This window comes from Psittacula echo (genome assembly GCF_963264785.1).
Source record: "Psittacula echo genome assembly, chromosome: 1".
NCBI classification, from domain to species: domain Eukaryota; kingdom Metazoa; phylum Chordata; class Aves; order Psittaciformes; family Psittacidae; genus Psittacula; species Psittacula echo.
In genome coordinates, this window is record NC_137735.1 from 9,867,436 (window position 1) to 9,881,777 (window position 14,342).

At 38.4% G+C, this 14,342-nt stretch overlaps 1 protein-coding gene across 2 annotated transcripts; it reads left to right on the plus strand.

Annotated features, from left to right (window-relative positions):
• Window positions 1-312: 312 nt before the first annotated feature.
• SH3BP2 (SH3 domain binding protein 2) lies at window positions 313-11,400 on the plus strand (the record flags this gene model as incomplete). 2 transcript variants are annotated; one of them, XM_080623308.1, is made up of 12 exons in its annotated part: window positions 313-452; window positions 1,486-1,588; window positions 3,991-4,108; window positions 4,730-4,800; window positions 5,202-5,290; window positions 6,738-6,803; window positions 7,316-7,898; window positions 9,452-9,560; window positions 9,910-9,965; window positions 10,394-10,475; window positions 10,729-10,788; window positions 11,263-11,400. In XM_080623308.1, exons 1-12 carry the CDS (start codon window positions 314-316, stop codon window positions 11,398-11,400), a joined length of 1,614 nt encoding a protein of 537 aa, XP_080479434.1. In that variant the 5' UTR covers window position 313. The 2 variants fall into 2 exon arrangements, with proteins under 2 accessions (XP_080479434.1, XP_080479435.1); XM_080623309.1 differs by having other exon boundaries at window positions 9,455-9,560.
• Window positions 11,401-14,342: the final 2,942 nt, after the last annotated feature.

The window sequence follows — 14,342 nt, forward strand, 5'->3', positions numbered from 1 at the left end:
ACGGTGTTATCTGGAGCATTTTAAAACATAAATACTTAAATAACGTTTACCAAGCACTCCTGCATTGTTTCAACAACTGCCAATCACTTTTGAGAGCTGTATAAAAATAAATCGGGACTTTCTGTACCATGTTTTTTTTATACATTACAAACTTCCTGGAATCTCTGAGCACCCGTCTGTGCTACATACTTGACTGCTGAACCATGTTAGTTGTTTGGAAAACTTGTTTAAGGAAACAAGCTTTGTTTCTCAGTACTCATTTCTTAAAGTAAAATCTAAGTTTAAACTGGTTTTAATTATTCTAAATTGCAGAATGATGGCCTCGCAGGAGCAGGTCTGGCCAGTCCCAATGAAGGCAATTGGAGCACAAAACCTTTTGACAATGCCTGGAGGAGTGACCAAATCAGGGTATCTTCATAAAAAAGGAGGCACCCAGCTGCAGATCTTGAAGTGTAAGTTGACTAAACTAAATGTTTTAAATGCTTCCCTTCCGGGCCTTTAGCACGTTTCGTGTTAACAGACTATTTAATGAAGCTGATCTTCCACTTCACCTGTACTGGATTACAGGTTTACTGGAATATATAAATGAAAGACCCATATTGAAAGAATTTCTTTTCATTGTTTTGGAACCGTAAATCTTGGATGGTAAATGTCGTGGTTGGTTTACTTGGTTAAATCTTTTCTCAAGTCCTTCCCAAGTAAGGTTTTAAAGACACAAACACATTCCTGGGTTATGTATCAATTGCAAATATTCTTTTCTAAAAGAAATTAGTACTCAGCTTTTTTTCCAGTTGGTTATTCTGTATTGGAAAAATATCCCCATCTCCTGCTGCTGTTGTGAAATAGGAATTTTCTCACTGCCAACATTAGGTTGTGCTTAGAAACAGTAATTGCTTCTGGAATCAGAATCTATTTACATGGAGAAAACTTAAGATTATGAGTTTGTTTATTTATATGCTGTTCATTTGCTATCTCTGTTTACAACTATACTTTTATAGTGAAGGACAAAGATTACTGCCTTTGATAAAGGAGAGGAGTGTTGCCCCTTTAAAAAAAAGGAAAATAAATCATCAGGGAGATACCATCATGAGTTCGGGATGTTCATAAATATGTATTTGTACCCTGTGGCTACCTCCTTCCTTCCCGTTTGTTTTAGGTTGCATTGTTGCATTAGCTTATTTGTCTAGTGAAGGAGCACAACTGGAGGTCAGACCTGCAGTCTCTTAGGCTTCTTTTGAAGTTATCAGATCAGCTGCTTCTGAAATGAGGGAAGCAGATGCTCCTTTTAGTCCTGAAACACTGTGAGCAGACAGCTTTACCATGCGGCTGATGGTCAACCAGCTGTCACTTAACTAGTTTGTGCTGTTTTATGATTAATAAGATGACTAAAATCTTAAACAAGAGTTCTGCCCAAGTTAAGAGGTTCTAGTTAATGTATTGCCTTTGGATTTATATTTTGCTCACTTTCTTTCTTTATCTTTTCAGGGCCATTGAGATTTGTGATTATCCATGAGGGATGTATTTACTATTTTAAGAGCAGCACATCTGCATCTCCACAGGGTGCGTTTTCTTTGAATGGTTACAACAGGTGAGTGCCAAGAACTTATTTAATGCCCAGGCTCCTCTACTTAATGCAATGCGAACTATGGTTTTCATTTCCAATGAAGTTAAACAGAACTACATCTGTTATTTAGGTTATGCTCTGATCTCAGACTCCAAGAGTTGTATTCCTTTCAAACTGTATATGTGATGTGTCCTGTGCTTTGCAAGTATATAGCCTTCATCTTTTGTAATTTAATCAGTAAGGCTGTTAAAATTGCAACAGGCTTACTTTTGTTACTGACTTAATGCAGACTTTGCACATGCAGGTAGATGTGGATTCTTTTGGATAAATTACCTTTGTTCTCTAGTGAATTCACTGTCACAAAAATAGAAAGGAATCAGAAAAGAATATTTATGTAGTTACTGATACAGTAACCTCAGTGTCAAAACTGATTTCAACTACAGTAGTGATAAATGAGAGAATGCATGTGCAAAATGTCTGACTCATTTGTTACCTCTTATAAATCTTAATATTTGCTTTTTAAGTTAAAGACAAAAATACATGGCTTTCATGTTATTAGGAGTACCAGAATCTGACTGAGTGCAGCATACGTACAAGGCCTATGATTAGAAGCCTAATCTAACCTTAGGAAATTGCTGTTGTAACTGATGCTCAGAAAGTACTGCTGAGAGTATATAGAGAATTATCACATTATTGGTCCTAACCACTGCAATTTTTTTTGGTATTTTTAAACATGTGATTCTTTAACTGTATGATGTTCTCAGACTTTTGGAATAAGGAAATACCTTTATTAGAATATGAGCCTTCTAAGTGGCTGCAACAATGACATATTTTATGGGAATACAGTTGTAAACATTGTAACTAATTAAAAATTCAATATTAATCTGTATAAGAAACTTGTGATATAACTTGGTCATGACTCTAGCTTCTGTAATCACATTGACATGAAAAATACCATGGAATCTGTAGATGCTAGGGACTATGTTACTGCTTTTCATATTATCTGCATTCTAGCAGTCTTGTAGAGACTTTGACTGTAATCAGGACCAGATCTTGGTTAGTATTATGCACAGTCATAGGGATTATTGAGAAATCATTTGAAGTGAAAGAATTTGTTAGACCGGGTAGTTGCATAAGGCTGTGTGAAAACAAGTCGCTCTAAGGCTTCCCTGGACTTTTATTTTGCAGTTTTCATTCAATAGACTTTATGTGTGAAGAGTGGACATGAGATGAGAAAGATGCTGAGTGCACTAATAACTCAAAACATATAGTGATGCCTATTGCTAGTATCCCTCCCAGCTGTACCAGGAGTATTTCCCACATTAACATCCTTATAAGCCTTACATTAGTCAAAAAGCGTTCCTTTTGTGCCTTTGTTTTGGACTGGGCAGATGCAGAAAAGTACATCTCCAGTTTAAAAGTAGGACTGGGGTTCTAAAAAAGAGGCAATCTCTAATTTTGCAGCTTCAAAAAGCAGTTAATTAGCAGTTAATTAGATTTATTCTTTTTTTTTTTTTTCCCCAAAAACATTATCTTGAGTAAGTCCCTAACCAAATGTCAAATATCTCTGAGAATCTTCTTTTCTATGTTCACAAACCATGTTCCCCAATATTAAGGACTTACAGAAATCCTATATTGATGATGAAGTTGGTGAGTTAGAAAAGTTTAGGAACAAGAAAGGAAGCCCCAATAATGATTTGTAAAAGCTTTAATCGGGTTTCTCTTTGGTTTATGTGCAACAAATCTTAAAAATGTTACTTTTAGACTACCCACGGTCTTTGGATTTTAGTCTCCTTTATTTGTTCCAAAGCCTTACAGAGAGCATCTACAACTGAATTCATGCATATGTAAGGAATTTCCTCATTTGAGACCCCCCTGGGGGAAAAATAATGACGAACAAACATATCTAATGCAGTTTGTGAAAGAGGTTGAGTTGTGCTTGGTTTAAAATAATAAAAAAGGGCAAGAAAGTGTTTGTAACGGAAAAGTGGAAAAATAAATTAACTTCTAATATTAGTTCTCCTTTATTTTCATGGAAAATGTGTATCTTGATTTTTTTCATCTGTGCCTTTCTGATATGAGGATCACAGGCACCTTAAATACTTCTTACTGTGGTGTGAAGCTTGTGAATTAATGCAGTTCATTAAAACCATTGAACAGGTCGAAACATCCATTTGCAAGTATGGCTGGTAGTTTAAAGAGTGCTCTTTGTCCTGTCATTGTTGTTGCATTGTTCTTTCTACCCCCTTCAGTGGATCGGTGCTACAAATGCACCTATGGGAAGTTTTAGGGCTTTCTTCTGGGCTTGGGGATTATTTTTCCTAAGGCAGAACTGGCCTGTAAAACTGCTTTCTGTCAGAGCTTTATGACTTGCATGGCAGAAATATAGATGAAGGGTTTCATGTATTGGTGGTTCTGTTTCTCAGGGTTATGCGGGCAGTTGAGGAGACGACATCAAGCAATGTGTTTCCTTTCAAGTTAGTTCACATTAGCAAGAAGCACAGGACGTGGTTTTTTTCAGCTTCTTCTGAAGATGAAAGAAAGGTAATTTTCTTCTTCTTTTGCAGTATAATTTTCCTTGAAGCAGAAAGCAAATCCTGGACTTCTATAAAGTCTAAATGAACTGGATATTCAGCTGTCACCTAAATTTGTATAGCTGGTTCTTTTGGCTCCTCTGAAAATAATTTCTGAAGTTTTAACTGTTAAGTTAGTTATTCAAGTAAGTTATTCAGGTTGTAATTTAGGGAATGGTTGTAAGGGCATACAGATGGCATGGTTTTTCTCCTTATTCTTCATTTTTAGCCAAGGAACAAATTTTTGTATGTTAAACATTTGATAAAGCGTGAAACCTTTTCAGTGAGATCTCTCATCCATAGACATACTATGCACAAGCACCTGGCTTTAGAAAGAACAGCTTGAAATTTGCAGACTAAAAGTTTAACATATTTAATATGTTTAATGTACATTCTTACAGCACTTTAGATAGAACATTTGACTGGTAAGTCCTCTCAATATAAAGGATTCATGGATGAATCCTATTTCAGTGTAAGTTCTTTACAGAGTTACTCTGTTCTTACAGAGGATGGATACTATAAATCTTTGTTTAACAATTTAAAGATGCTTGTATTGAATGTTGGGTTTGTTTTTTTTTTTTTTCTTATTTAGAATTGGATGCTATCCTTGAGGAGGGAAATTGATCACTACCATGAGAAGAAAGAAACAATAACAGAATTCAGGTATAAATCCTTAATCTCTGTTCGCTTTTTATCCCTTTTGCTCTAGTTCTTGACAGTGGTGCTTTAGGCTTTTTGCTCCTACAAGCAATTTAGTGTTAAACCAAAACAGATGCAGTAAGGCCCAAGAATGAAAGGCCTTCCTAATACATGGTTTAAGTAGTACCAAGACAAAACCAGATCTTTTTACTAAGAGAACTTTAAATGTCAGTTTTGTGTAAAATACATAAAAACTTTAAAAAGACAGCAGCAACATATCTAGCTGTTAATTGGGAATGAGGAATAGATCGCTTCTGCTTTGCCAGCATTCCTTTGCAGTGCTGCTGTCCTCCTAACAGATCTGTTTACTGTCCCAGGACCCATAGCACAGTGATGCAGAAGGTACTCTGTCTTTTCTTTTGCAGTGACTCTGGTTCCGATGCAGACAGTTTCTATGGCTCAGTAGAACGTCCCATTGATATCAAGTATTCTCATCATTCAGCAGATAATGAAGGTGATAAATTAAGACACAATAAATAAGATTTACTTGCTTGCTTATTTCTTCTGGATTCTGCAGGAATTATTCCAATAGCTTGAGCAAACTGATCTAATTTGCAACTATAAATTCTTTTTACAAAGTATGTAGTTGTTGTAATTTTAAATCAGAAGCAGTCGTTCTGTGCCATAAACTTAGTAAAAATAAATGGTAACTAAAGAAATTCAGATCTTTCAAGGAGGTGTCTGACACCCTTGGGCAGAATGGTCTAGTGTGAGGCATCCCTGCCCATGGCAGGAGAGTTGGAACTGGATGACCTTAAAGTCCCTTCCAACCCAAACCATTCTGTGAGTCTATGATTCTTTATTGGGATGATGATGTTGTCTGTTTAATATGAAACAGAATTCATCCCTGCGGTTTACGAGGATATTGAATTAGGCACGGGATGTGCTTCTGTGAAATGCACAGGGAAATGTTCTTTGATGGCTTTTAAACTGAGTAACTTTTTAAAGTAGAGTTCTGAATGTCTGATTCTTAGCATAGCCTGTTTTTAATCAAAGTTTGTTAGTTGTTCATTGCTGTAGTTGTTTCATAGTAAGCAGTTTGGGCTGAGTGTGTTTATTTTTTCATCACAAGTGAGGACATTACAGCAAGCCTGTCAGATAAATGTTCACAGTATATTGCGGCTACTGACTTCCTAGTCAAGAAATGTGCTACTACAACCCAGCATGAGAAGCCTCGCCTCCAGGTTCAACATAGTTCCTTTACTAGGCAATATCCCACCTGCCCCTTCAGATTTCTAAGGGCAGGGTTGACTGGAGCAAGTACTCTCATTTCCTGACAGGAAATTCCTGACTGTTTTTCCTGACTAGGACAAAAAGGCAGGAGTGAATCTTTTCAGGAAATCTGGTTCAGTTGCTGCAAAGCCAAGGAGAACAGACTCGGCAGCATTTCATATAGGATTGCGGTTTAGTACTTTGGTGTTTCTGGGAGAGAAAGGTTGTATGCAATGCCATAGAGTGTTAAGTTAGGTTTCTGTGGTGCAAAATCTGAAAAGCTTCTGGTTTAGGGTTAGGTTTTGGGGATTACTTTTTTTTCAACTGGATTTGTCAGTGCATCCATCCAGGTGTATCTCTGCAACTAAGAAGAATTGTTCTCAGGAGGGCTATTAACACTAGAAAGTGTCACCAGAAAGTCAACTTTAAGTTGATAGATGAGGAAAATGTAAAATGAAGTCTAGCTCGTCTCCCACTGTTGTGATGGCTTTTTTGAACTGACAAGAAAACTTAAGGAAATATCTTTTCTAAGTAGCAAAGAGATGGACCAAAATTCTTCATTATTTTTTTCCTCTTTTTTTTTTTTTAAATGAACTGAAAACTATTTAATTAGGAAAAAGCAAAAAGGAATCAGTATTCTTTCATGGTTCCAGGAGTACTTCGTCTGATACACTGATTTTTATTTGCAGATTATGACCAGGAGGAAGAGGATGAGTCTTACTTGCAGCCAGATACTTCTGATATAGTAAAAGATGGTATGTGATTCCTTTCATTCCCTTCACAAAAGGCCCCCAGTGAAGGCAATATTCATGTAGAATGCCAGATTATTATTTTGGCTTGGTCATATCTAAAGCATTGCAGGTGGTAAAATAACTGAGGCAATGCACAGGTATCTAATCTTGAGAGGTATTTAGGGTCAAAAGTTTCTAGTAACGGCACAAACAATTACAGGGAGTGTTACAATTTTTCTGCACTGGAGGGTCTTGTGTCTGGCCAACAGTCTAGAGGAGGGGTAATGCTTTTAATATGGTCTCTCTGATCAAAGTCATCATGACCCATCCCTGAATAGAAATTGTGGGAGTTTGCTACATAAAACATTCAGAATTGTGCTGGAAGTTAAATGCTTGTCCAACATTTGAGTACTGTCAGACCAGATGCCAGTGAATTATCTTAAATCACATAGAAGATTAATCTGAAAAGTCTCATTTCTTGACATACCGTATTTCCCCTCAGTGTGTAATGTATTTTGGATGTTTTCTTTCTGTAGATATGGTCCTGCCCCCAGCCTACCCGCCTCCACCAGTTCCTCATGTCAGAAAAGCTCCCTACTCAGAGTCAAGGGCAAATTCCTTTCCTGGCAAATCTCCTGTGCCAGCACCACCACCACCTCCAAAAAGAAGCTTACCTGATATCAAACTAGAGGATATCTTAAGCGTGAGAGAATCTCAGTGCCGAGCTGAACCTAATCTAAAGATCCAGGCCCCGGCTCGAAGGCTGAGTGAACAGCTGCCCCCTGTACCTCCTCTACCTCTACTCAAAAAGACTGTGGGTATCAAAGAATCTTGCTCGTCGCCTCCAGAACCTGTGCCTTTAGCTCAAGGTCTTGCTACCCCAGAAGGGTGCGAGAGGCTAAAAACCTTAAACATTTCACCACGAACTCCTCCTCCACTACCAAGCAATAAACCCAAGCTGTCACAGCTTACTGAAAAAACAGTAGAGCCCAGAGTGCCAAGAGAACATGGTAAACCTGGACTGTTTGTGCCACCAGTGCTCCCAAAGCCACCTGTGCCAACCCACCAGCCACCTGCAGTCAAGCCTAGATCTGAAAAGTTTTCATGTCCACAGTTACAGTAAGTAAGAAAACACAATGCACTATTTTTTCCATTGTGCATTAGGTAACTAGCTGACAGACTGATTTCTCACGTTTGTGTTGACATCTGTTTCTCTCCCTTGCTCCATCCCTCTCTTCTTCAGTGTTGTGCTTATTTGCCCCTATTGCAATGGGCTGAGCTTCTGAAATAGTTCAGAAAGAAACAGGAAACACACCAAACTTAAAAAAATACACCAGAATTTTGTAGTTCATTTCTTTTCAGGTGTGTCTTAAAGATGTAATAGCCTTTGATCACAGTTCAGAGCCTCAGTGAACTGCAAAAACTATTTTAGGCTTCTGTGGAGATAGGAAATGTGTTTCATTTCATATTAAGATCAGGGAGGTGGAACTAGTTATGGTGGTGAGTCAGATAAAAATATTTTTGTCCACAGGATCATTTAGAAGCTCTGAAGAACAAATAATACATTCTCTAAGACAGTACAGGGAAGACACTGATATACTGGAGGCCAGCCAGATGTTTGGGCTATAGCACAAGATTCATGAGAAGAGGCTGAGAGAACTGGACTCATGCAACCTTTAGGAAGGCTAGTGGGAGACCACTGCTGTCTAGAACTACTTAATTGGGTAGGTATGGAGAAGGCGGAGCAAGACCTCAGAGGTCTGCAAGTGATAGGGTAAGAGGCAACAAGCAGAAGTCACAACCTGGGAAATTAAAGTTAGGTGTTAGGGAAAGGTTTTTACCATGTGGCTTGTGAAACACCAGAACAGGTTGCTGCTGGCAGCTGTGACATCTCCATCCTTGGAGATACTCAGAACTTGACTGGACGCAGTTTTCTGAGCTACCTGATCTAGTTGGACCAGCTTTGTGCAGGAGCTTAGAATAAATGATCTCTGGAGGTCCCTTCCAACCTAAATTAATTTTTGATTACCTAAATTGATCTGTGAGTACTGTGTCCAGCTCTGGGGCCCCAAACATAAGGATGTGGACCTGTTAGAGCAAGTCCAGAGGAGGTCATAAAGATGATCAGAGAGATGGCACACCTGTCCTATGAAGACAGGCTGAGAGAGCTGTGCTTGTTTAGCCTGGAGAAGAGAAGGCTCTGGGGAGACCTTAGAGAAGTCTCCTGTTACCTTCAAGGGTCCTGCAAGAAATCTGGAGAGGGACTTTTTACAAGTGCATGTATGGATAGGACAAGGGGGAATGGCTTTAACCTGACAGAGGGAAGATTCAGATTACATATAAGGAAGAAATTCCCTGTGAGGGTGCTGAGGTGCTGGCACAGGGTGCCCAGAGAAGCTGTGGCTGCCTTGTCCCTGGCAGTGTTCAAGTCCAGGCTGGATGGGTCCCTGGGCAACCCAGTCTAGTGGAAGGTGTCCCTGCTTATGGCAAGGGGGTTGGAAATGGATGAGCTTTGGGGTCCCTTCCAACCCAAACCATTCTGTGATTCAGCAGCTAAACTGAAACTTTTTCTTCAGTTCTAATTTTATTATCCCTTCAGTGTTGGCTTTTTTTGTATATTTGTTCTGTTTTCCTGAGGAGATGTCCTTCAGTTTTTGTTCTCTTTCTGCCAGGAGATCACCACCAGATGGACAAAGTTTTAGAAGCTTCTCATTTGAAAAACCAGCACTATCCCCCAAGCCAAAGCAACCTGATGATGATTCTGATGATGACTACGAAAAAGTAAGAGCAAGCAGATGATCCATTCTCAAAGAGTATTTTTTTTTCTTGCTTATGTGCACTTTTGGGAAGCTTTTAAATGCATTTTTGGGGGGAGGAACCCCCAACTTTCTGAAAACATAGTGCTGTGGGGGCTTTCTTGGGGGGGAGGTTGAGCTTTCAAGAATGCCTTGATAAATCCTTGATTTTAATATAGGATATAAAGGAGGAAGAAGAAGTATAAAGTAAAGATTAAATCACCATTAATAATTTCAAATACAGCTGATGGCTGTAGCATATTTGCATAATGTTGTTAGAATTTTGACTTGTCATTGACTCATGCGGGGATTGCTTTTCTTCATATTTCTTACAGGTTGGGCTGCCTGCTTCAGTATTTCTTAATACTTCTGAATCCTTCGAAGTTGAAAGGTAAAATATGACTTTAAAGTAGTTGCTTAGAACTCTTACAATGTACAGATCAGTAGTCCAAAGAGCATGTTGATAGGTACAATTTGTGTTTAGAAACATAACAGAAGTATTTTAATTGCTTTAATGTGGGAATCACTGTTTAGGGGAGTTAGCTTGGTTCTCATGTGTCAACTGAAAATGCACACAACTTGCAAAGTGATTTTTACTCCATCTGGAGAAGGTTGTTCTGCCGGGGTGCTTGATGGGACAGAAAGTCAGATCTGCACTGCATTGCTGGGTCAGATGCTGGAACAATGAAATTCTTCCAGCTATGATGTACTGTGGATTATTGCTGCTGAAATAGAGATTTCTTTAATAAGAATTCTAAGAATCTGAGCTTTTTACCTGTCTGATTCAGAACATGCTAATATATATAATTGCTGTTTTAGGACATTTAAAGCTAGTAGCCCACAGGGACAACCACAGAATGGATTGTACTGTATTAGGAACTCATCTACCAAGCCTGGAAAGGTAACTTGCAATTGCTAAATCTATCCCTCAAAACCCTTTTTGATTTATAGATACCGGATATTATATATGATAAAGTACTTAAAAATTCAGCTGTGCTCTTTCCTTAAAGCAAGACAATCTGAGACAATCACTGTCATAATGTCAGTGATTTTAATTCTTTTAACCTGGATTGTAATTAATTCCTTAATAATACATTGATGTAGAAGAGCTTATTAGCACAGACTGAATATGGTGTATTTTTTTTTCTTTCAAGGTATTGGTTGTATGGGATGAATCTGCAGAAAAATTGAGGAACTACAGAATCTTTGAAAAGGTTAGTAGCTGCACTGTGTGGGCATGTGTAATACATGTGTATACAGGTATGAATTCCATATATATGTGCATATAAAATGTGCATGTGTGTATGTATATATCAGAATTAACAAGTTTAACTCTTCTTCTATCTAAAGACTTCCCATTCCTGAAAGTAAAAATAAGCTGATTTAGAAACACTTGGTCAAAGATGAGAGTTTGAGAAATTGGATCTGGGCTTTCTAGTTGCTGTATCAGGCAAAAGACAAATCAGTTGTCAATTTTCACATCAAAATTTAAGCTCCAGTCAAATCCTAAAGGAAGGAATATTAAATTACTGAGTTAAATTTGGACTTCTTTGTGTAAGTGACTGGTTTGCAAAGCAGTAGCTTGTTCTGATAAGGATGTTATGGGCTTTATTAAAACACTTAGTTGGAAAAATTATTGTCAATCATTACATACATGTGGCTTTTTTTGTTTGTTTGTTTTACACCAGGATTGCAAGTTTTACCTGGATTCAGACATCATGTTTTTGAACATGGGGAGTTTGGTTGAATACTACAGCACTCATGTCTTACCTAGTCATGACAGCCTGATTCTTCGGTGTCCTTATGGTTACTCTAAGCCAAGGTGACATGACTGGCATAATTCACTGACGTTTAGGACAAACACATTCTCTACTGCCCTTGAATGAGATGTGGACTCCTGCCATTGATGGACATGCCACTGTTTGCACACAGAAACTGAGTCTGTTTCAACCACTTATTCTCAACTGAATTGTACATAACCTCCATTTAATGAACTCTTGGTAAAACCTTACAATCCAGATCAGTGGATTTCATGGTCTTTTCTTTTAAAAAGAGCTGAAGTGATTACGCTGTGAAAGCTGCCCGTGATACCTACACCTTTTATGAAACTGCTGCTATTAGTAATCTCCTTGGAATGTGGAAGATAGACATGAACAAAGAAGTGGTCTGAATACAACCCATACAGAAAAGGGAAACTTCTGAAAGTGTATCAGAATTTGCTTGTGACAGGGAATACTAATACTCTGACTTGAAGGTATTACTCCTTAAGTCAGCACTGGTGCTAAACTGAGAACTTTTGTATTACTTGTATAGTTGACGTGTAAATAATGAAGACTTCTGTGCAAATAATTTGATTTACTATAGGTAAAGATGATCAGGAAATGTGGCTATCGTTTTTTAAGCCATGTCATACATAACCACATAAACCTTCAGATGACAATGTCTGCAGTAATCAGTATCAGTAGGGTACTAGCCAGCTGATAGAGCTGTGGCATCCCACAGGTTGCTTTGTGACATGCACTTCGGGTGAGCTAATATTGATTTGGCTTTCCTGGGAGCCCCATTGCTTAGTTCTGAACTGGAGGAGTAGGTGCTGCTGGTTTTAATGGCCATGAGGAAAGAGAAAGGGCTACTTAATCATAACGGGGAAGGGAAGGAGTCTTTTGAACACCCCAAATTGTGGTCAGTCTCTTGGGCTCAGGTTGTGAGCCCACTGCATTCTGTGCTGTTCTAGGGCAAACACACTGCCCTAGTCTGCTGTTTGTAAATCACCAAGAATTTTTCCATTATTAAAATTTCTGTTTGTAGTTGCATGCAGATAAAATCTGTTTTTAACATACTATCAAGCAATCAGTGATAGGCATTATCAGGGTGCTTGTGATACTCATTCTGTAATCTTTTTGGGACAGGTATCCTAAAACCAAGGGCTTGATATTTATGCCAAAATTACCCTATTCCTAAATTTTAATAAGAAGAATAAATTTATTTTAATGGCCTGTTAAGTAACTTTGATTCAAAGTTATTGTGGCCTTGTACTCTAATAATGTTTACAAGACTTGTAATTCTGTCACTCCTGAAGCAGAAGAAGGAATCTAGTTTCTGTCAGCTGAATCTGTACCCACAAACTTCACTTTTTCTGTTACCTTTTCACGTCAGTTTTAATCTTGTTGCAGTTAGATGGTCACAGCTTTGAAAACATGAACAAAACCATTACAGAACAAGAATTTTCTGTTTATGAAAACAGTAAACCAGGAGTTAATCCTTAAGGGATTTTCCTTAATGAACAGATGCAATATTAGGACCAAACATAGGAAGCAAGGCAAGAAACTCTGCCTCTGCCTTTTTCAAGTGACACAGATATACACAATATCAGCCTTTTGATCTCTGTTCTTGCTGTAATAGGTTTTATGTGTGTAAAGAATATGCAGTACTTAAATGTCAGATTCTGGTGGTAATATTGGATATTTTGTTTCTAATTACCTCTATTTTAAAGGAGAATTCCTGTGGTTCATACTGTCATATGAATCCACTCTGTAAAGAAGGCTCAGCCAACAAAGCATTTAAAAACTGGCTTCAGCATATCAATATATGGATCTCAAAGCAAGTTCTAGTTTCTTGCGGTATTTACACCTACTGCTTACAGAGTAGATTTTTCTCTGGGAATAACTGACTTCACAGTGTTGTGACAGTCACACTCACACTATGTCTGGGGCCCTGCTCAGATATTTACTTCTTTTTGGCAATTATATACTCTTAGGATTTTTAAACTGTAAAAGTACTTCTGTAATCCAATACCTATAAAACATAACACTGTCTACCTGGGTAATACAAGATTTGCAAATATGTACATTTTTGTGTTAATATCATATTTTTATATAAATGTATATATTTCTGAAGTGGATAAACTTTCAGTGCCAGTTCACCTAATTCTGTGCAGTTGTCTTTAACTTCGGGGGGGGGGGGGGGGGGAAGGGGGGGGGGCTCATGCTTTTGCAGTTGTGTTGACTAGTGCTGTATTCTTCTGGCTGTGAAGTTACATGAATTAGTTTCCAAACCCCTCAAGAGGCAAATCTTCGTGTAAGCAACACTATCAGAAATTGAGCATTTTGGTCATCAGATGTGTGGCTGGGGGTGGAAATGACCTTTTTCCATTTACATCAAGGTTTCTTGAGTACAGGCTTGAGGACTGCAGCAGCCACCTTATCTACATGCACACAATGCAAGTATAGCCATAATAAAAGGAGCATCTTGGAGGGACAGAGATGTTCGAGCAAGAAATCTAAGTCTCCAAAGGTGTTCTTCAAGAGCTTGCTTGAGGAAAGAGAATCTTCCTGCTCCCCATCAGCAAATAGGCCTCCTACTCGGAAACATCTGTGTAACCTGGTGGGTTTACATCTGCAGGTTAGTACAAGTACAGTAGGCTGATAGCCTGGTAGGTTTACACCTCAGACATCTCCAGAGTTTAAGGTAGGGAGGTATAGATAAGGATGTGCTGAGTAATTCCCTCATCCCTCCAGAAACAGGTAGAAGGATTCCAGACAAATCTGCAATTGTTTATGCTCTCTCTTCCAAGTCATCTTGCTCCTGCACACTTGTCTGTTCTGTGCAGAATTAGATGCAGTTAAATATCTGGTGTTTGTAGAGAGGAAAGGCACAGCTTGATCGTGTGGCTCATAGTCTGTCTTTTACACCTCTTGCTAATCTGGCTCTCCTCTTTCCTTCTCCACAAATAGGCCTTCTGCATCTATTACCTCCTGCAAGCTCTGTA